Here is a 21,456-nt window from a genome sequence, read left to right as displayed (position 1 = left end):
GGTAAAGGAAAAGAGACAATATGCCTCCATAGTGGTAGCGTTTAGAACCTTTAGAAGGAGGATCAGGATCTCTGGAATGAGGGATCTAACTACGCTCAGCCAAAAGGCAGATATGAGAGTTTTGTGGATTATGTTAATTCCTTGTTACAGCCTTAGGATAGAATCCTTTAGACATAGGTCTTCTGGAAAAAAGAAAAGCAGACTTAAATATGGATCTCTATACTACTATTTTTTCTCCCTACCAGATTTTCTTTGTTCCACTTATTTTTCAAAAATCATTGATTCCCTGTTTTGAAGGAAGCCTAGTTATTGAGGAGAGATAAGAAAACTCATCAAAGGGGTAGTGCATACATGCTAGTCAAAATGTCCAAAGGACTCAGGAGGATGAAGACAGGCCAATGGGTAGAAATAGCAATGGAAATATGTTGAGGAAGAGACTGGGGGACAACTCCAAAAGAAGAAGGAAATAGCCAATTTCTCCTCTCAGATCTTGGCCCCTTTGGTTGTGCCAATATCCACCTGCCCCCCCCCCCAAAGTCTTAACAGAAGTGTTGCACAATTGTAGCTATTTTCTTGTGGGGGCTCATCAGAATGGATCATCACTCTCATCACAGCTGTCCCTATTCTGATAAACCAGCTCTGGAATTAAAGGTGGGTCTCTCATGATTCCCATGTACTTTATAACTCCATTAAATGAATTTACTTTATATTTGGAGTAAGGGATAAACTGATTAAAATGCAGTTTGTAATTTGAGATGTGTGGATGCAGTAGTGTTGTCTCTTGTCTTTCATAAGCAGAGTGCAGTTTGCTTTGGTAAGCAGGAAGGAGAGCTTCTCCATGGTATGGGATTGTTGGCAATTCTTAATAAAAAGTTGATTTTAATAGAATCATAGAATCCTAGAGCCAGGAAGCAACTTGGAGATGACTAGCCAAATATATACCTGAGCAAGAATCAGAAATGACATCCTTGAGAAGTAAATGGTTAGTTGTCCTCTGCTTAAATTTTTCCAGTCTCTACCCAAACAGACTACCCTTCAAGGTAGCCCATTGCATTTATGGACAGCATTAATTACTAGGAAGTATTTGCTTACACTTAGCCAAAACCTGCCTCTCCAAGTTTCACCTATTACTGCTAGTTCTGCCCTATGGAGTCAAGCTAACAAATCTAATCCCTCTACCAAATGTCAGTCCTTTAGAGATTTAAAGGCAGCTATCATGACTCCCCACATATTCTCTTTGCCAGACTAAATATTCCCAGTTCCCCTAACTAATCTTTTAGCATGGTTGCTAATCCTCTTACCATTTTTTCAACCTCCTCTTTTTGCACTCTAACCTGTCAATGTCCTTTCTAAAATGGGGTAGACAGAACTGGACTATCATTATGTAATAATTATAAAGTATTATTACTGTAGATGTGGCCTGATCAAATCAGAGTACAGATGGACTCTAACCTTTCTTGTTCTGGATACCATTCTCCACTTAATGCCATTTAAGATTACATTAGCTTTTTTGACTGTCATTTGACACTTATTGACTCATAATGAACTTAAAATATACTAAAATCACCATGCCCTTTTCACCAGAACTTTTGTAAGAACAAGCTTCTCTCATTCTAGTTATTTTTACATTTTACATTTATTCCTATGAAATGTCATCTTGTTTGATTTGGTCCATTAGTCTATATGGATGAAACGTTTTTGCGTCCTGATTCTGTTGGTCAATGTGTTGGCTATCCCATCTAGCTTCATGTATGCCATCTGCATATTTGGCAAGCATGTCATCTATACCTTTGTCCAAATCTTTGATAATTTTTTTTAATAGGAGGACCAAGAAAAAGCCATAGGGCAATTAACTCCCTCTGGGATAGCCTTTCCTTTCTTCCTTTTTCTATTCCTTCCCTTTTGCTAGTTTCTCAGAAATCCTTTCCCTACATTTACTTCCTCCTTCTCCCCCTAAAACTTAGCAAACAGATAGAAATCAGAACTTTCCTTGTAGGGTCCAAGGTTGTGGAGAGTTCTTATGCTCACCCAAGCTTGAAGGAAGGATGAAACAACTATCTGAACCCCTGGAGATTATGCCCGGTGATTGAGTATTATGGAAATGCACTCAGCAACATTTGTGGAGGTTGTTCCACTATTGGGAGAACTGTGGGAAACCCAACCTCCATGTTAGACTGTTGTCTGTAGGGGTCAGGAAAGGAGGCACACTCACCTGATGCAGACACCAACACAGCTGGCCAGGGGGTGTAATGGGGGGATAGCACAGTGACTCGCACATATTAGGTGTTGGATAAATATTTGTTGAATGAATGAGTGAATGAATGAATGGATTTTAACCATTTTAACCATTAATCAGGATAATGGACCATATAGACCATTCTTTATTCTTTTAGGCAGGTTTTTTGCCACAAATACATTTTCTAAGAACACCCCATTGACCACTATCTTCTCTCATGAAAGATGAAGCTATCTGGAATCCTAAATGTCTTTGATTCCTACCTCACAAATGAAAATCAGTTTCCCTGATGATAATTCTTTTAGAGCAAACATTGGGGAAAGTGATTATTTGCCATTTAGCATGTGAACCTAGCTTGAACAAATCAGAGTTGTTTTGTTTTTTTATGGATCATCCACTGTGTCTTTCACTCATAATCTATTCTTCTCCTTCTTACCCTGATCACAGGATCAGGATGAGGAGGAAACTGTTTTGACAGATGGGTTTCCCTAACATACTTTTGCCCATCTTTGAGCTCTTTAGACAGGCTATTTTGCATGTGTATATGCTTGTGTTTTTCTGTGTGTTCCTTCTTATTCCCCATCTGTCTCAAATTACTGCTTTGGATTCTATGGTCAAGATTTTTACCCTCTGTCTCTACCTCCTTTTCCTTCTCTCCACCATAAGTTGTCCCCTCCCTGTCCTGCCTGGGGTTCCGTCTCACCAAACAGTGTGATGCTGGCATTGGTGTGGCCTAGGTTGTTGGAGGCCACACAAGTGTAGTTTCCGTAGTCATGTTCAGAGACATTGAAGAAGATGAGCTTTGAGAGGAATGGTCTATTTTCAACTTTCACTCGCTTCTGTCCTCCAACCAGCCTGGGATAAACAAAGGAGAGAGAGAAAGGGAGAGAAAAGAAGAGAAAGAGAGATGGTCAATATTTCACTATAAAAACAAGACATTTTCTGAAATGTATAGTTCTGTCATATTCTACCCTTTAATGGCCTTATAATCATCATCCTTCCTACTCACCTATAGTGTGATTTCATATACAATGACACATATCCCTATTTCTCTGTTTCTGTTTCTTTTTCTTCCTGAAGACATTAACTGTTAGGTGGTCATCTCCGGGTTGATTATACACAGACGTGTAATATACAATGTATATGCATGATGTGCAAATATAGGCATATTTACAATGTGTATACATGCATATATGTTTGTATACCTATACACACAAACACATATATATCTTCTTTGAAAGTGAGAACACTATTTGTGATAGTCAACTAGTCAATAATTAATACACATCATATAGAATAATGTTAGCCTCATAATAAGTGCTCATAGCATATAATTCGATGATGATGATGACAAAGATTATAAGAAAAAAATCCAGAGGGCATTAAGTGAACATTTGTTTCCCTATAGGTGAACAACATGACTCTTTCCCAGAACTTGAAGCATTTTACTAATGATTTCACTTCCTACTCCCTCAGACCTGGAAGGAAGGGAAGGGGCAGAGGCTGTCATTCATCCTTGCTATCAGAGAAAGCTGAGGGGCAATGGGATATGTTTTCTAGTGGCATAGGGCAAGTGTTGGTAGAAGAAGCATAGGAAACCCATTTGGAGGATTAAGGTACTGTGGCTACAGTAGAGGTGGGATATTTTCTTGATCATGTAGCAGGTGTCAGCATACTCAATGTGGTCTGAATGGATTAGTTGAACCTAGACAAGATATTTGTCAAGGAAGCTAGCCAAAATAAGAGATTATCAAGTTCAATTCAACAAACATTTATTAAGTTCCTGCTATTTGTTAATGTATTTAGTGTTCAACAGTTTGTGGCTGTTCTCTAAAGGTCATCTAGCGCAACACCTTCATTGTTCAGATAAGGATAGTGAGGCCCACAGGAATGAAATAACTTGTCCAGTGTCAAAGAGGCAAGGTCATAGTGGCATAATTAAGGCTTGAACTCAGGTCTTTTGATTTCATACACTGAACTCTTTCCATTGGGCCATATTCTCTTTCATGCAAGACACTATCTGGGGCATTAGGTAGGGCTCCACAGGCAAAAATGGAAAAAAACATTCCTGCACCAATAAATTTAAATTCTAAATCAAATTTATCTGAAGACATATAACATATGCATAAATAAGTAGGAGATAAAGTAATTGAGGGAGGGAGAGAGTTAAATCACTTGTGGGTGGAGGAAGAGACTTCTTAGAGAACATGCCACCAGAGGCATAAAGAATTTTGGGCAACAGAGATTAGGAGTGAGGGCATTCCGGTCATTGGAGACAGCTTGTGTAAATACCCAGAGGTGGAAGATGTAAGGTTAAATTCTGAAACTGGCTAATCATCCAGCTTGGCTGGACCATGGAATGCTTGAAAATGAATAATGTGAAATAAGGCTGGAATGCTGGCCAGGAATTTAAGGCCCCAAAATCTGGCTCCAACCTAAGGTGTTTGATTTTTTTCCCTCTCATACTGAATAACTGGGTGTTTTTTGAGCAAAGAATTGACGTGATCAGACCTATATCTTAGTAAGAATATTTTGGTAACTGTGTAGAGAATAAATAGAAGTGTGGAGAATTCAGAGGAAGGAGAGCCCATAGGGATTACTGAAACATGTGAGGGTTTATCAATATAAGGGCCTAAGTGACAGTGGTAGCCTTGTGATTGGAGAGGAAAGGAAGATGCAAGAGATGTTGTAGTGGTGAAACTCATAGGATTTAAGCAACTTTTTGGTTATGCAGAGAAGAGGGGCAGTTGGAGGAGATGGAAGAGACAAGGGTGACTTCAAGGTTATGAACAGAAATGACTGGGAAAATGATGATATCTGAATAGAAACAGAATTTCAGAAGTTTGTAGGAAGGACAGAATTAGGGGAAAATATAATGAGATCTGTTTTAAGTCTGACGTTAATGAATCATACAGTTGGGAATGCTGAACAGGTAGTTGATAAGGAACTGGAGTTCAGGAGAGAGATTAGGGGAGGAAATGTAGATTTTGAAATCATCTGCATAGAAATGATGCTTGAACACAAAAGGGATGATGAGATCACTAAGAGAAGATTATGAAATAGATAAGAAAAGGAGGCCACCGAGTAGAAATGAGTAATGATACAACAAAGGACATTGAGCAAAGACAGGTAACCCATAGAAAGAGAACAAGGAAGTGGTTGTATCATGGAAGTCAAAGAAGGAGAAAGAATACAAGCTCTCCTTACTCCAAGGTATCATGAAGGGAAGAGTCCAATATTTTGAGCAGACTTTGAACCCCTAGGATATTGCACATGTCTACTGGAGGTACAGTGTATGTGTGTGTGTGGTTAAATCAATAACTTGGGGAGGCAGCAGTCAGACACAAGAAAACTCACAATAGAGATTTTCCTTTGGCCACAATATAGACTATGGAAATATAACACCATACCGCAAACAATGCAATTTGTGCATCGCTAAATATCGAGTGAACATGTCATCACTCCCTGTTTTAATAATGTGCAGACCCAAACTCCCAGGCATGATATTTGGACCCCCATCTCTCAGTAATTAAAAGCTGTCCTGTTAAGGAGGCTGCTTTTTGCCAGTTAAGCATCCCTTTCCTGTTTGCATTCCTCCATCATCTATCAAGTGCTGAGGCATGCTTCACATCAGACCTGAGCTGTGAATTGAACATGGGTTGTGTTATGAGGAGAGACACTAATCAGGAGGCAGGTTCCAGCTTGACAGCTCTGAAATGTCTTTAGCTAAGAGCAGTGTGGGGTGGCCTGACAGCACTTTACAGCACTTTGCAGCTCTTGGAATCACAGACTTTTCTTTTCACAGTGTAGTTCCTCCTGTCTCCCAAGCCACTTTGTCCCCAACCCCTCCTTTCCCTTCTGGGGCTTTACTTTTCTCAATTCACCTCTGATCTTTTCCCTAGCTAGTTTGTCCCTGCAGCAAGGTGGCCCCTATTAAGTATGGTGCTTATTTCCTGTCCCCTAGATTGACGATGCCCATAGGCAGGTGTGGATGCCTGGATCCATTGGGTCTGTAGATTCAAAGCCCCCACCATGACCCATCCAAAAACTGCCCACTAGATACCTTTCTCCAATTTGCCACTGAAGATGAACTACCTACCAAAAATTGAGAAAAAGGTTATTTCAAAGTGCCCCTATCTACCTCCCCAAGAGAAAACTAAGTGTCCTGGTACCTGTTTCCCTTTGCCCTGGCTGAGCTACAGTCTGACTCCCTGACATCTGGCATCCCATGACAACACCATCATAGTAACATGAAAAAGTTTGTCAGTGACAGGAAGCTTAAGAGCATGGAAGTTCTGGTTGTCAGATGCCAATGGGAATGACAACTTCTCTCAAATGGAGGGCAATAAAATAATGGATAATAATAGCTAGCATTTACATAGCATTTTAAGGTTTGCCAAGCATGTTGTTTCTTTTGAGAGTTGAGAGAAATTATTATTTTGCTATTATATTAATAATCAATTATTAAATTACAATAAGGGCTTTTTTTCTTTTCTTTCCTCATTTAGTACTCATCTCCTGGAGGTCAGTCAGTCAGTCTCTGAAGGACATGGTTGATTGACAAGATATGGCTAAGATTCCCTTGAATACACTCCTAGATCTAGGGCTCGACCCCGCCCAACTAAGACCTTACTTGTTTAGATTGTAAATAGAATCTAATCTAGGTTAATTCTTGCCTCAGGGAAACAAGTCCCTTTTCTTGTACCTCTCCACTGAGTTTAGGGTGATCCAGGTTATGAAGGAGAAAACCAGCCAGAAGGGTCTGAATGCAGATAGATTCCCCTGTCTAGACTGCTGGAGTCAGCTGAATCTCAAGATTCATACTCTCAGCAGGAGAAATTGAAGATTTCTAGCCCACCTCTTCATTAAATGTTCATCAATCAGGGCTGAAAGGAAACCTCTTTTCCAAAAGTGTATTAAGGCTTCAGTCTCTCCATGGTCAAAAACCACTGACCATTAGTTTATTTATTATTAGGTATGGTAATTAATACATTGATTATTAATTATCCAGAAACTGTCTCTAAGATTTTTCATTTGTCACAAAGTCATCAGTACACTATGAGGTTATCTCTATTTTACAAATTAGGAAACTGAGGCTGGGAGAGGTTAAGTGATGTGCCCAATGCCTCGTAGCTGGTAAATGTCTGCAGAAAGGCTTGAACTTAGATCTTCCTGACTCGAGGTATGCATTCTACTCAGAGACAGAGACAGATAGAGACAGTGGCAGAAACAGAAAGACAGAGATAGACAAATAGACAAAGATAGAAACAGAGACAGAAACGTAGAAAATGAGAAAGAGATATAGAGACAATGGCAAAAACAGACACGCAGAGATGTGGAGAAAGGGGGAGAGAAAGTAGAAAGGAGATAGAAGAGAGGAGAGGAAAGAGGATAGGAGTGGAAGGAAATAAAAGGAGAGGAGAGGTGACAACAGATTAATGCAGATAAAAGAAGTATAAAATCCCTGTATATCAGCAGCCTCTGGAAACCTCCCATGTGATGCTCTCTTACGTTCAATTCTCCAGTAAATAACCACAGATGATGTTGCCCCTTCCACAGAGACAGCAAAAGATTGGGAGAAGTGAAAGGGGAGATTTATTTTTCTTTTTCATTATCCATTACTGGTTATTTTTGCCTACCACAAGTTTCATTTCCCTCAATGTATTTTAATACTTTTCTTTTTTTTCCTTTCATCTTTATCTTCATTTTTTTTCCCCCAGAAAGAATCAAAATCAGGGAATGTGATTTGGGCAAATATTAAGGGGCTTCCCTTTTACCCTTCACCTCTGCCACTCATTTATTCTGTGACTTCAGAAAATCTGCTTAGAATCCCCTTCTTGCCTCAGCTCCCTTTTCAGCTGTACCAGGAGAAACCTGCTAAAATGGAATTCCCAAGAGAAAGCTCCTTCTTCACTGGGGGAAGTATCATTCCTTGGGGAGTCTAGGCAGCAGGACTTTTGAGTTCTATTTTTTGCTCTGTCTCAGCCCTCTGTACTGCCGGTGTTTGGACTTCATATGTAACCTGGGAGTTGGACATCTGACATCCTTCACTAAGGATTTAGCTGGAGACAGCCTTAACAAATGAAATAACCAGTTCATCATTTGGAATCATTTTAATGAGATTTGTGAATCTAATGGCAAAGTGACTTGATGATAAATAAATCCCAAATCAAGTTTGGTTTAAGAAAGGAAATCATGACCTAGCAGTAATTCTCTGAATAAGAGAGAAAACCAACTTTCCCCCACCCCTTTTTTAAATTCATAGCTAACCTACAACCTCTCTGTCACTTGGTCATACTCTCCATTCTCTTTGGATCTTTCTGCTTCTCAGAACTTTTTCTTTGGCAGCTTATTGCTTTGTAAACTTAAGGCTCTTGGCATTCTACCCTTTTGACTTTATAGAATGTTCTAGGCCCAGGGACTAGTCTTCTACGTGTCTTTATTTTTCTAGCTGCTTTACAATAGTTATTTGGTAACAGTAATGTTTCCTGCCCTAACTGGGACTGGAGGACCCTGAGTTGAAAGGCCTCTTTACAACTCCTTACAGTGAGGAGTTTTAATCTTTGCTAAATCACAACAAATACCCCAGTAATACCCAGTACAATAGAGAGAACTAAAGGGCTAGATTTCCTCTACACCCCCTGCAATCTTTCTTCCCACTGTGACAGAATAGGACAGCCTACTACAAAGCCTGGGCTAAGTCAGGTCACTGACCCTTCTATACGAAGTAACTGATATTCTCAGTGGTTGAATTGAAGACCTATTAAGTAATTGTGACTTCTTAGCCCCACCCAGTGTCCCCTTGACCATTCTTAAGCTCTTAATACAGCCTTGAGAATAAGTTAAAAATAGTCTGAGGTAGCAAACATTCTTTCCAAGCCTTTTCACAAGATTTCTAGTACTTCTGGTAGCCTTTCTTTATGTTTTGCTTTCCTGTACCATGATTTTCTTCAGTTCATGGGCCAAGGACAATTGTGTCCAGCAGTATTAAAAGGGCCAAATCCAGGAATCTCAAGTATAGCCCATGGTGGCTTTTTTTTTCTGTAGACAGAGAGTGAATGTTGGGAGCAGGCTGGACTAGAATCCATCTCTAATCATCAGATTGCTAGCCTGCAGGCTGGAGGGCAGTTCCTCTTGGTCACCAGTTAGATTGTTTACCTTTTGTCATCCTTGTACCACTGGAATTCTGCTGAAGGAACAGCAGATGCTTCACACTGAAGAGTTCCCTTTTGTCCCACAGCAACTCCTGTGCTCTTAGCCTCAGAAATGTAGGGTGGGTCTAGAGAGAGAGACAGAGAGAAGTACCAAAGGCATTCTGAAGGTCAACTCTTACTCTACTTTGGCTGCAAATTCCACCCCCCCCACCCTCCGGTCCCCCCGTCCCCAGTTCTTTCCATTGCCCAACTCATATACACTTATTTACCTAGTGGAATGTCCCTTGTCTTCCAGGAGTTATTCTCCCTCGGTCATTGTCTTACTTGGCATCACTCTCCACCCACACCACTGCTGCAACATCTCTTGGTTTAGTCTTCCTTGAAGCACTTTAGTTTACCAATCAATTAAAAGTCATTTGTTTTGAGAATATTCTTTTAAGTACTTCATGGTGGCACTTCATCTACCTGACTACAAAGGATGGGTGTTACAGACCTTAGATTGAGAAGATCTCCAAGGCAAGATCCTAACCAACTCAGTCTGGCCCAGGAGGATGGCTAATATATTCCTCTCCTACTGCAGGTCATGAATGATCCATGTAAAAGATATCTCCTTATGCCTGCCATATCCTCACCCCATTCCCACTAAAATCAGGGGAGAGGGAAACCCCTAAGGACACTCACAGTTCACGGTGACTTTGACTCTCCTCACCACTGGTGCTGCTACATCATTGGAAGCACTGCACTCATAATCTCCAGACTGTGCCCGGGTGATGCCCTGAATTTCCAGGTACTCATCTTCACTCATGAAGCCAACAGCTGCAGGAAGAAATAGGGAGATATTGTGAGACTGGGTAGGGGAGGGAGAGGAGAAATTAGGATCAAAGAATTTGGAGCTGGAAGAAAACTTAGAGATTACTTGGTCCAGGCAATCCACTCATCTCACAAACAAAAGTAAAGTGATTTGCCCAGGATCACATTAGAGCAGTGGTTCTCAAAACGTAATCTGGGGCTTCCTGAGGCCCCCCCAAGATCCTTTCAGAAATTCTGTGAGAGCAAAACTATTTCCATAATAATACTAAGATCTTAATAAAATTTATATGGTATATATCAATAGATATGATTAACATATCAAAAGCTCATTGAGGTCCTCAATTCTTCTTAAGAATGTAGAGGCATTCTGAGACCCAAAAGCTTGAGAAACACTGCAAATCTAGTGCTCATTCCATAATACCACACTCTAGGACCAGGCTTAGGACATAAGATACAAGGTGGGGGTAAAATTTTCATAGTGTCTACATCGGATTAAGCTATTTTAAAAGACTGATCATCACAAAATCATGAAATATCTCAGATCCTCCCAACCTGATACTACCCTCTGATTTTCCTACAGGAACTACTACGTTATTTGAATTCCTATCAGTTCTGAGTATGATGCTTGGAGAACATAATGTATGATTTATCATATTGGTCTTTGAAGTGTCATGATCCTACCAAACCATTAAACCCCTAGATCAAAGATAGGTGCTCAGTCCTGGGGCACTGTTTAATGCCCTGGCAACTATATAGTAGAATAAACATTAGATTGAAATCAGGGGACCTGGATTCAAACCTTGGCTCTGCTATTTACTTGTGACCAAGTGGAAGTTACCTCATCTCTTTGTCTCATGTTCTTCATCTATAAAAAGATCTCTTCCATTTTTCCATTCTATTTCTCATATCCTATAATCTCATACTCATGGATGTGAGTCTGTTAAAATAAGTAAAGGGGCATCTACCTAGCAATAAATGTAGACATACAAAAATGCATATAAAAAGTAAAAAAACCTAAGGGTAAATGGATCAAATTGTGGATGATTGGGGGGATGGGGGGGAGAGATTTAGTTGGAATAAATACAATTAATGACCTATGGCATCAATAATTATCCCATGAGGTAATTTCCCTGAAGGAACCTCTTTAATAGGGTGAATCTTTGTCCATGGTGCTGACACTATAAACCTTAAGGTATTTTATTTAACATCTGGAGGCCTACAAGATTGTTTGTGTTCCTTCTTCATTGCTGAAGGAGACCATGCCATCAGAGATATGATGACATTATTTGCACTTGATTTTGTTTTGAGTGAGGGAGGGCTGTGCAGGTCATCAGCCGCACTTCTCCAGAGCCACCTGAATCCATTGACCAGATACTCATCAGGATGACTGGAGATGACGCAGGATGTACTGGGAGATCTTGTGCCCTTTAGGTCAAGGTCTTTGCAGGTATTCACTTAGAGTGAGGCAACACCCACTCAGTGAATAGGCCTGTTTAAGAAGTAGCCAGGACATGGCTCCTTTAATGAGGCCAAGAAAAAGAAAGACATCAGGCTGGGAGGAAAACAGCAACAGTTATTACTGATAATCACTCTAAAGCCAGGAGGGTCCAGAAGAGCCCTTAGGCAGAGACCCATTGGCATCTAAGCTTCAGAGTTTCCTTAAGCCTTAGGTTTCCTTAAGAACCAAAAAAAAAGGCTTAGAAGATAAAATTTAACTCAAGTATTTGTTGAGATTTTCTATCTACTTAGTAGGGTAGTTTGGTGGATGCAGGCCCATAAGAAATGCCAGAGAAGGCCCATCATTTGTTTGTATCATTTTTACTACCTTCTTTTTGAATACTGATGTGTCTCCCCCCATCAACTTTAACAAAGTTTGTTGCAAGTCATATTTCCAAGACCTGCTCTACCAAGAAATTCTACCTCTACAATATCTCAATTCCTTATATTGTAAAGTAGGATTGTATTGTTCTTGGATAGGGGGAAATTAGGTGTCACCGGACTAGAGTAGATGTGACTTGTCTTATTGGAGAATAAGTTTCTCTTGTGATATCCTGCTCATATATGTATATATATCTATATCTATGTCTATATCCAGATATATCTTGATATAGATGTACATATCTTGATATAGATGTATATATATCAAGATATAAATAGAAATATTTGTGATGGAGTAAGAGAGAACTGGAGCCTGGTAATGGACTTGTGGATTTGGGATGGAAGCTGGCTCTCAGGCAATTGTATTTTTAGACATCTGTCTAAGTTACTAATATTATGATTTCTTCTTTGCTATAGTTCTCCAGTTGAAAGGAAGGAAAGGCCTCAAAGCAAGCTGTCAGGAAAGCAACTACCAACAAGACTTGGGTATACAGAAAAATTTCCATAGTAACCTCTCTGACTCAGGGAGAGCATTTAGCTTACTTCTCTAGCCCTACAGACCCATGCCCAGAAAAATCAGTGTCTTCCAAGATCTCTGCTCTCTTCAGACAAAAGCAAACAGAGTTAACTCTCTCCAAAAGATTTCCACAAAAGGAAAATGAAGTAGGTCACACCAAACTTAGATATGAGATGAAGGGCAGTGACCAATGCTCCCCCCCCAAAATTAAAATTATGTGGTTCTCTCAGATCAGCATGGCCTGTCTTCCAAGAAACATTCACCAATCTTTGAGATAATGGAATAATTATTCTGATAATTGTCAGCATCAGTTATCTTCTGATGAGATTCTTTATATCAGTCAGTAATTATCACTAAGGCATAATTACTTAAAGTTGCCATCTTACATGTATGATCCCTCACACCTGCACATTAGCTATTCAACTGCCAGCTTTCCACTGAAATAGACAGTGGTTACCCGAATATACAGTAATATTGTCCATATCTAATTTCTAATCTTCCTGAGGATGACAGACTAATGGGTGCACCAGGCATTCAAAAAAATCTGTGCTCAGCAACAACCACAATGTGGGAGAGCTTTTTCTGGTAGACTTGGAATTTTGTAATAATGCAAGAACTTATTAAAAAAAAAATCCCAATAGTGGTTTTCTAAGGCAAAATGCCTCCCACACTCAGAGAAAGAAATATGGAAGTCATATGCAGAATGCAGCAGATCATGTTTGTGTGTGTGTGTGTGTGTGTGTGTGTGTGTGTGTGTTTTGGGGTATCATGTTTAGATTTGTTATATGATTTCTTCCATTTATTTTAGTTTGACTACATAGCATGACTATAGTGAAAATATACTCAATAGGAAAGTATATGTACAACCTATACAGAATTGTATGCAGTCCTGGGGAGGGAGGGGGGTAGTGGGAGGTAGGTATGGGGGGGATAAAATCTTAATTTTATGGCAGTGATTGTAAAACATTAAAAAATAATTTTAAAAAAGTCATAAGGAGCCTTAAAAAAAAAATCTGTGCTTGCTGACAGGACATTCTTAGAACCTGCCCTCACCAATAGCAAAGGGAGAAGAATGGAAAGAAATAAAATATTGCATACAGGAGTTTAAAAAAAATGTCTTTCATTAAACCACCACTAACAATAGGAATTCTCCATCTTGCACCTGGGTCACATTGACCTTATTAACAATCACTGTAACATGGCTAGAGGTGATCATTCAGCACAGATTCAAGCTCAGAAGAACTGCCTCAATTGAAATAGGGCTTAATGAATATTGATGCAAAAATTATAAATAAAATACTAGGAAGGAAATGATAGTAATATGTCACAAAGATCATATCCTATGACTAGCTTGGATTTATACCAGGAATGAAAGACTGGTTCAATGTTAGGAAAAGTATCAGTTTAATTGACCATACTAATAACAACAAAAAAACCCCAAGAAGAATTATATGATTATCTCAATAGACACAGAAAAACTTTCGACAAGTTATAATACTCATTCCTATTAAAACACTAAAGAAGTAAATTGAGCTTCCTTAAAATGAAAAGTAGTAACTATCTAAAACCATTAGCAAGCCTTATCTGTAATGAAGATAAGCTAGAAGTCTTCCCGATAAAAACAGGGGTGAAGCAAGGATACCCATTATTGGACCTCTTATATATTCTATTATCATTGATACCTGTAGCAATAAGACAAGAAAAAGAAAGTACAGGAATTAGAATAGGCAATGAGGAAAGAAAACTATCACTCTGCTTATGATATGATGGCATACCTAGAGAATCCTAGGGAGTGAACTAAAAAATTAGAAACGACGACTTCAACAAAGTTGCAAGATACAAAACAAACTTAAATAAATCATCAGCATTTCTATATATTACCAAGAAAGTCTATCAGGAAGGGATAGAAAGATATAATTGCAGACAGTATAAAATACTTGAGAGTCTACTTGCCAAGAGAAACTCAGAAAGATATGAACACAATTACAAAACATTTTCCCCCATAAAGTCAAATCTAAACAATTAGAGAAATATCCATTGGTCATAGAAAGATCAAGCCAATATAATAAACATGACAATTCCACTTGAACTAATTTATTTATTCTGTGCCATACCAATTAAACTACCAAAAATGTTTATAGAGCTAGAATAAAGTAATAACAAAATTAATCTAAAATAACAAATGGTGAAAAATATCAAGAGAATCATTGAAAAATAAATGTGAATGGAAGTAGTCTAGTAGTACTAAATCTCAAACTGTTTCACAAATTGGAAATCATAAAAACAATCTGGTACTGGCTAAGAAACAGAATGATGTATCAGTGTAATAAATTAGATACACAATACACAGTAATAAATGACCATAGTAATTCAGTATTTGATAAATGCAAAGATCCAAGCTTTCGGGACAAAAGCTCACTATTTGACAAAAATTGCTGGGGAAACTGGAAAATAGTTTGACAGAAATGAGGTATAGACCAACACCTCAGTCTCACATAGCAAGATGACAAAATGGTACATGATTTAGACAAAAAAGAATGATTTTATAACCAAATAAGGGAAGCATGGAATATTTTGCCTGTCAGATCTATGGGTAAAGGAAGAATTTATGACCAAATGAGATAAGGAGCATATGGGATATTAAATGGATAATTTTTATTATATTTTATTTACATATTTATTTCTCATAATCTAAATTATGAGAAAATCAAATATTTATTTAACATTTTATATTTGATTTCATTCTGTAATTTATTCTGTTCTATGATTGGCTGAGTCATGTTTCTTTATGTCTGATTTAAGTTCAGAAGTCGAAGCTCATGAGCCCAGCAGTTCAACTTTCCTCTCTAGGTTAAGTTTAAAAGTTAAATTTCCCTATAAAGCACTTTAATTGAAAGAAAATTTTTATCTCTGCACCACTAGTTGTCATTGCATAATTATAAGGAATCTGTTGCTCTTGAAGGGTATAGGTGGATGCTAGAGAGTCTAGTCTGTTATCTCTACAACACTGACTATCCTTCAAGAAAGTCTGTTCCGTAATTGCTTTGACATTAATTAGTTGTGCAGATAGATACCACCAATGACCTTTCCATAGCTATAAGACAGAAGGAGGGGTTCTTGTCAACTCTGCATTCCAGATATTCAGCCAATCACATTGTTTTCCATCTGTGATACTTCCTTTTCTTTGTTCTCTTATACTTCCCAAAACCATATGAAGGCTAGTAAGTCTCATCTTATGGTCTTTTTGGCTTACAGAGGAGCTGAGATGACCCCTTTTATTGGAATTGCTATTTTTAGCAATAAATTGAATGTGCACAGAACTGTGTGCCTCAGTTTAACTTAATTTCAATTGCAACAATTAAAAAGTTTTTGCCCAAAGAAAGACAATGCAGCCAAGATTAGAAGAAAAGCAGGAAACTGGGGTGAAATTTTATGGCAAATTTCTCTGCTGAAGCCTCATTTCTCAAATATATAGAGAATGAAGTCAAATTTATAAGAATAAAAGTCATTCCCCAAGTGATAAATGATCAAAGAACATGAATAGGCAGTTTTCAGACAAAGATGTTAAAGCTATCTACAGTCATATGAAAAAATGCTCTAAATCACTATTAATTAGAAACCCTGAGGTATCACCTTACACCTATCATATTGGCTAATATGACAGAAAAGGAAAATGAGAGATGTCAGAGGAGATGTGGGGAAATTGGGACACATGCATTGTTGAAAGAGTTGTGAACTAATCCAATCATTCGCAAGAGTAATTTAAAACTCTGCTTAAAGGGCTATAAAACTAGGCATACTCTTTGGCCCAGCAATACTACTACTAAGTCTGTATCCCAAAGAGATTTAAAAATAGGGGAAAGGACTCATTTGTACAAAAATATTTACAGCAGTTCTTTTTGAGAGGTAAAGAATTGGAAATTGAGGGGATGTCCATCAATTGGGAAATAGCTAAACAAGTTGTGGTATATGATTGCAATGGAATACTACTGTGCTATAAGAAATGATGAAAAGGCTGATTCCAGGAGAAAAACATGGAAAGACCTACATGACAAGAGTTACACAAAATGAAGTCAGCAGAACCAGAAGAACATTGTACACAATAACGCGAACATTGTACACAATAACGGAAACATTGTACAATGACCAACTGTGAATGACTTAGCTATTCTCAGTAATATAATGATCTAAGACAATTCTCTAGAACTTATGATGAAAGATGCTGTCCACCTCCAGAAAGAGAACTGATAAGAGTCTGAATGCAGATCAAAGTATCCTTTTTTTATTTTCTTAGTGTTCTTGTTTTGTCTATTTCCTTTTGCAATATGGACAATATGAAGATATATTTTGCATGACTGCACATGTATAATCTATAGCAAATTGCTTACCTTCTCAAGGAGTTGGGAAAGAGGGAGAGGGAGAGGAACTTATAGTAGTATACTATAGTATAGTGTAGTACAGTAATCTACAGTATAGAGAGACTTAAAAGTTTTTTTAAAAAATGAATGTTAAACATTGTTTTTACATGTAATTGAGAAAAATAAAATAAAAATTAAAAAATAGGGGAACAGAGGGCTTTTCCTACAATCAAATTTACCCAAACTTACATCTCCTTTACATTATTGTTGCCTAGAACAACTTCTAACTCAGGGTGGGACACAGATATTTTTGTGAAAGGATCTGTGTGTGCTTTATATCTCCCTGAAATCCCTCCTATTTCTAGAATATTCCAGAAACTTCCTTTGATATCCCATACCACATGAAACCTCTCTGATGGTACTTTCATGTCTTTGAGATCAGAGGTGAAAATAATAAGAGATGCCTGAGTAAGCCTCCACTCCTTCTTATACAACACATGGTCCTCTTCAGTATCCCTGAAATTCCCAGATACTTGGACTGATGATGGAAAGCTTAATAAGAACTTGGTGTAACAGAGCATCTGATTTTTGAGGCAATTTACCGTGTGACCATCCTAGCCTGCTTCTTCCTCTCTGGGTATTTAATAACTCCTCAAGATTCTGGTCATAATTTGTCTTGTCTATGACTAACACCAGATCTATCTTTGATCTTCCTTCCTCCCTCAGGAGTCACCAGTTAGGCCATGTAGCCTCCCTTTTGAGTTGATGGTGCTATATAAAGGATCTACTGAGTTATTCCACTGGTCTATATAACTCTTTCCTTTATTTCTCAGTAACAAGTCACTTCAAATGTATAAATGATATCCCATACCTGAAAAACATATTCTCTTCAAGTAGAGCAAAAGATAACTTGATATCTGGATAAAGCTCACTGGATCACAGATTTAGGATTGTAAGAGACATCAGAGACTACTCGGTCATGGGATCAGAGTTTGTTAGATTTAGAGCCAAAAGGCTCCATCTAGATATGTGAATCTGGACAAGGCACTTAACCTTTCTCAAACTCAGGGTGTTCATCTGAAAAATGGAGGTTATAATAGTACCTACGTGCCAGGGATTTCATGAGAATAAAATAATATGTATGCAAAGTGCTTTGTAAACCTTAAAGTCCTAAATAAATGCTGTCATTAGCTCTCCTACCCCCTCATTTTATAAACAAGGACCTCACACCTGGTGTAGTCAAGTACTTTGAGTAAAGTCAGTAAGTAGTAGAGGCAGTATTTAAATCTGGATTCAAGACTCAAGGAGGTCAAGTTAAAAGATCTGTCCCCAGTCACACAGGTGGTAGGTGTTCAAGATGATATTTTAATCCAGGTCCTCTGAGTCAAGAATCAGTGCTCTTTCAATAAGGAGTTACAAAGGAACTACCTAAAGAGGAGTGGAAAGATGAAAATAGGTGCCTATTTTGGTTCATTAGTAAATGAACTAATAGAAAGCAAGGATTACATCTTCTGTTGCTCTGTAGAGTACTTGGCACATAGTGGATAATCAGCATACTATCAACTAATGATCCCAGCACTGCACAGAAGGATTCAGTTGTTTCCAAGTGTTGGCCCTCCTGATAGTATCAACAGCCAACTTTTCTTATTCAGTATTATCTTTCAATGCATCTTTTCCAAGTGAAGAAATATCTATGACCTTGATTGAAGGAGAAAGTTGTAAAAAGAATAGAAACTGAGAAATTTATGAGTTTTATTTTGTGTCATTTGGAGGGGTTGGGTTTCTTCCCTGCCTCAGTCTCACATTTGTCTGATTTTTCCCAGCCAGGATACTATAATTACTGTGCAAAGCATCTCGGAGACCAGTGTCACACTTAATATTCCCATTAATTTTAAATGGTAGTCCTTGGTACATATGTGTGGCAATCGGTGTCATATTTTAATTAGGCTTGCCCTACACCATCTGAAATTAATAATAGCTCGAATTACCAGTGTAATTTATAAATTAACAGTACCGTAGCATTAGGAAATAAATTAGCTCTGGACAGCTGTTTCTGGATTGAGCACCAATGTTGGAAAGATGACTTGTAGAACTCTAAGTCTCTTGGGAGGCTGTGTACTCCACCACTGAAGCGAGAAAACAATAGGACAGAGAGTCCTCTGGGTCTCTTGTACTTCCCTCCCACTGCGGGTCATGTGACTATCCTACCTCCCCTATCAAGCTGTCATTGTTAATAACATCACACTGCCTTTTGACTACACTGAGTTTTCAGAGAGCAAGTTTATTTTTTTTTAATGGACTATTCATGTGACATTCAAACAAGTACCTTCCCCTGAGAAATTCATGTTTAGACATTCCTGGGCATACAGAGAAGTATATGAGCCTGCAAAACCTGGGTGTTAAGAGTCTAGAAGGAAGCAGCACATTATAGAGAAAGGCATGTATGTTAATGCATGCATGTATGCATTTATATGTGTGTCTGTCATCCATTTATCCATCTATCTATCCATCTATGTATCTGTCTGCCTATCTGTCTGTCTGTCTGTCTGTCTGTCTGTCTATCTATCTATCTATACACCTTGCCTTCGTAGGTAGAATGGAAACAGGAAGAGTTCCTGTTGGTGGCTAAGGGTATTTAGAAGATAAAAGCCTACCCTAACTCAAATTTCTGCCCCAGAGAGATTCATACTTAAATCAATTTATAAAAAACCAAAAGGATTCTTCCTTAGCCATTCTCTAGCAATTCACAACTATAAAAACCTGAGATGACAGTATGAAATAAAGGATATAGCAAAATGGATACATCTCCCAATAATTACCATGCACATAATGTTTACCTTATGTGAGGCATCCACAACAACGCCAGAGAAAAAGAAAATTAGCCCACTGATCATAAATTTCCTTTTGGTTTTAAGTGTTGAGGAGGGAACCTTTCCCTCACTCTGCTTAAAGAAAATGCTAGAAGCTGAATTTATGGAAATAATAAATCAAATTATTTCATTAATATTGCTTGATCCTTACCCATCTAGGAAGATCTATGCCACTATCACTGACATGAAGAGTTTAAATAGGATATGAAAAACAAGCAAATAAAAAAATCCACAGAGAAACTACTCCTTCAAGTATTGAATGAAGCCCTTGATTAAATAAATTCCCAAGAGACCTAAATTCTTGTCAGGTAAAATATATCTTGCTTCCCTTTGAACAAATAGCACAGAACTGATACATTTTCATTTGGAATGCTAAATTTTTTTTAAGAAATACCTTCTTGGGGATAGAGTTGCTAGAATACTCTTTCAAAAATAATAGAATGAATTTCTCACCTGACCAAGGCCCTAACATTACTCCCTTTAGTCTATCATATCAAGTCAAAATTACACCTGGCTTACTAGGTCTTAAATCCCAGTCTACTTTATTGTCGTTCAGTCATTCAGTTATATCTGACTACATGACATGTCCATGAGGCTTTCTGGGCAAAAATGTTGGAGTGATTTGCCATTTCCTTCTTGAGTATGTCCCCATTTTACAGAAGAGGAACTGAGGCAAATAGGGGTTAAGTGACTTGCCCCATCACACAGCTAGAAAGTATCTGAGACTGGATTTGAATTCAGATTATCCTGACTCCAGTTCAGGTACTCTACTATATCTTCTAAATGTCTTTACCCAACCTACCCACTCAGTATTCACTGTCTCAGTAACTTTCCAAATAAAAATACTCCTCCCCATGGGTGTGCTGGTAAATATTTAACAACTAACTCTCCGGGGGGAACAAATGAGTCCTTTAACATTGCATTTTAATGCATTATTAACACTTTCTCTTGGAGTGTTGCATGGCTCAAATTAGTTAATGGAAGTAAACCTTAAATTACTATAGAAGTGTGTGTTTGTTTTTTCTGTTGATGTTAGACTATACTGTAGTCACCAGGACTCTAGTCTAGTGATAATTTCAATTCCCAAGCCTTCTACCACACTCTTGATGAGCTCAAGTAATGTTCATGGAGTATGTATGAGTATAGCACACACACACGTATATATGCACATGCATAGAAAACACATATAATACAGAGTGTGTTCATATGTACAGCTATGTTGGTGAATGTTTAGCAACTGGGCTCTGGGGGGAGGGAGAAGGAAATGTTCATAAACTTTTGAGTTTAATCTGCATTATTAACACCTTCTTAAGTACAGACAATCCACAGAACTATAAATGATGATCTATTTGATGAATGATGACTGTCCATTTCTGAGGTATAAATAAATGATCACACTGGGAATTTAACAAGCAGCTTGTTAGAGCTGGCTCCAGCACAGCCCTAATTTTCTCTATTTTCTTAAGCCTAGATAATCAACAGTACAATAAATTAAGACCTGATTTTTTAGTGTTTGCCAATTTCTTTGGTGTAAATGTTCACATTCACTAGCCTCGGTTCTAGCTCTATGACACCAGGACCCCTCCCTGATCAACAGTCTCCTATATGTGTTGTCTCACTCTATTAAAATGTA

General features: G+C 38.2%; 1 protein-coding gene across 3 annotated transcripts in view; it reads right to left on the bottom strand.

The window, feature by feature from the left end:
* Positions 1-21,456, bottom strand: part of NTM (neurotrimin) — a 1,288,851-nt gene that overhangs the window by 16,796 nt on the left and 1,250,599 nt on the right. For all 3 annotated transcript variants that reach the window (XM_072611617.1, XM_072611615.1, XM_072611616.1), the window contains 3 exons: positions 10,072-10,206; positions 9,395-9,515; positions 2,940-3,091 (listed from right to left, as the gene is read on the bottom strand). In XM_072611617.1, coding sequence (XP_072467718.1) covers positions 2,940-3,091; positions 9,395-9,515; positions 10,072-10,206 — 408 coding nt within the window. The remainder of the gene's footprint in view (positions 1-2,939; positions 3,092-9,394; positions 9,516-10,071; positions 10,207-21,456) is intronic.

The sequence above is a fragment of the Notamacropus eugenii genome, chromosome 5, assembly GCF_028372415.1.
Source record: "Notamacropus eugenii isolate mMacEug1 chromosome 5, mMacEug1.pri_v2, whole genome shotgun sequence".
In the NCBI taxonomy this organism is placed as follows: Eukaryota; Metazoa; Chordata; class Mammalia; order Diprotodontia; family Macropodidae; genus Notamacropus; species Notamacropus eugenii.
Note: the sequence above shows the minus strand (reverse complement) of the source record. Positions and strands in the feature narration are given on the sequence as shown.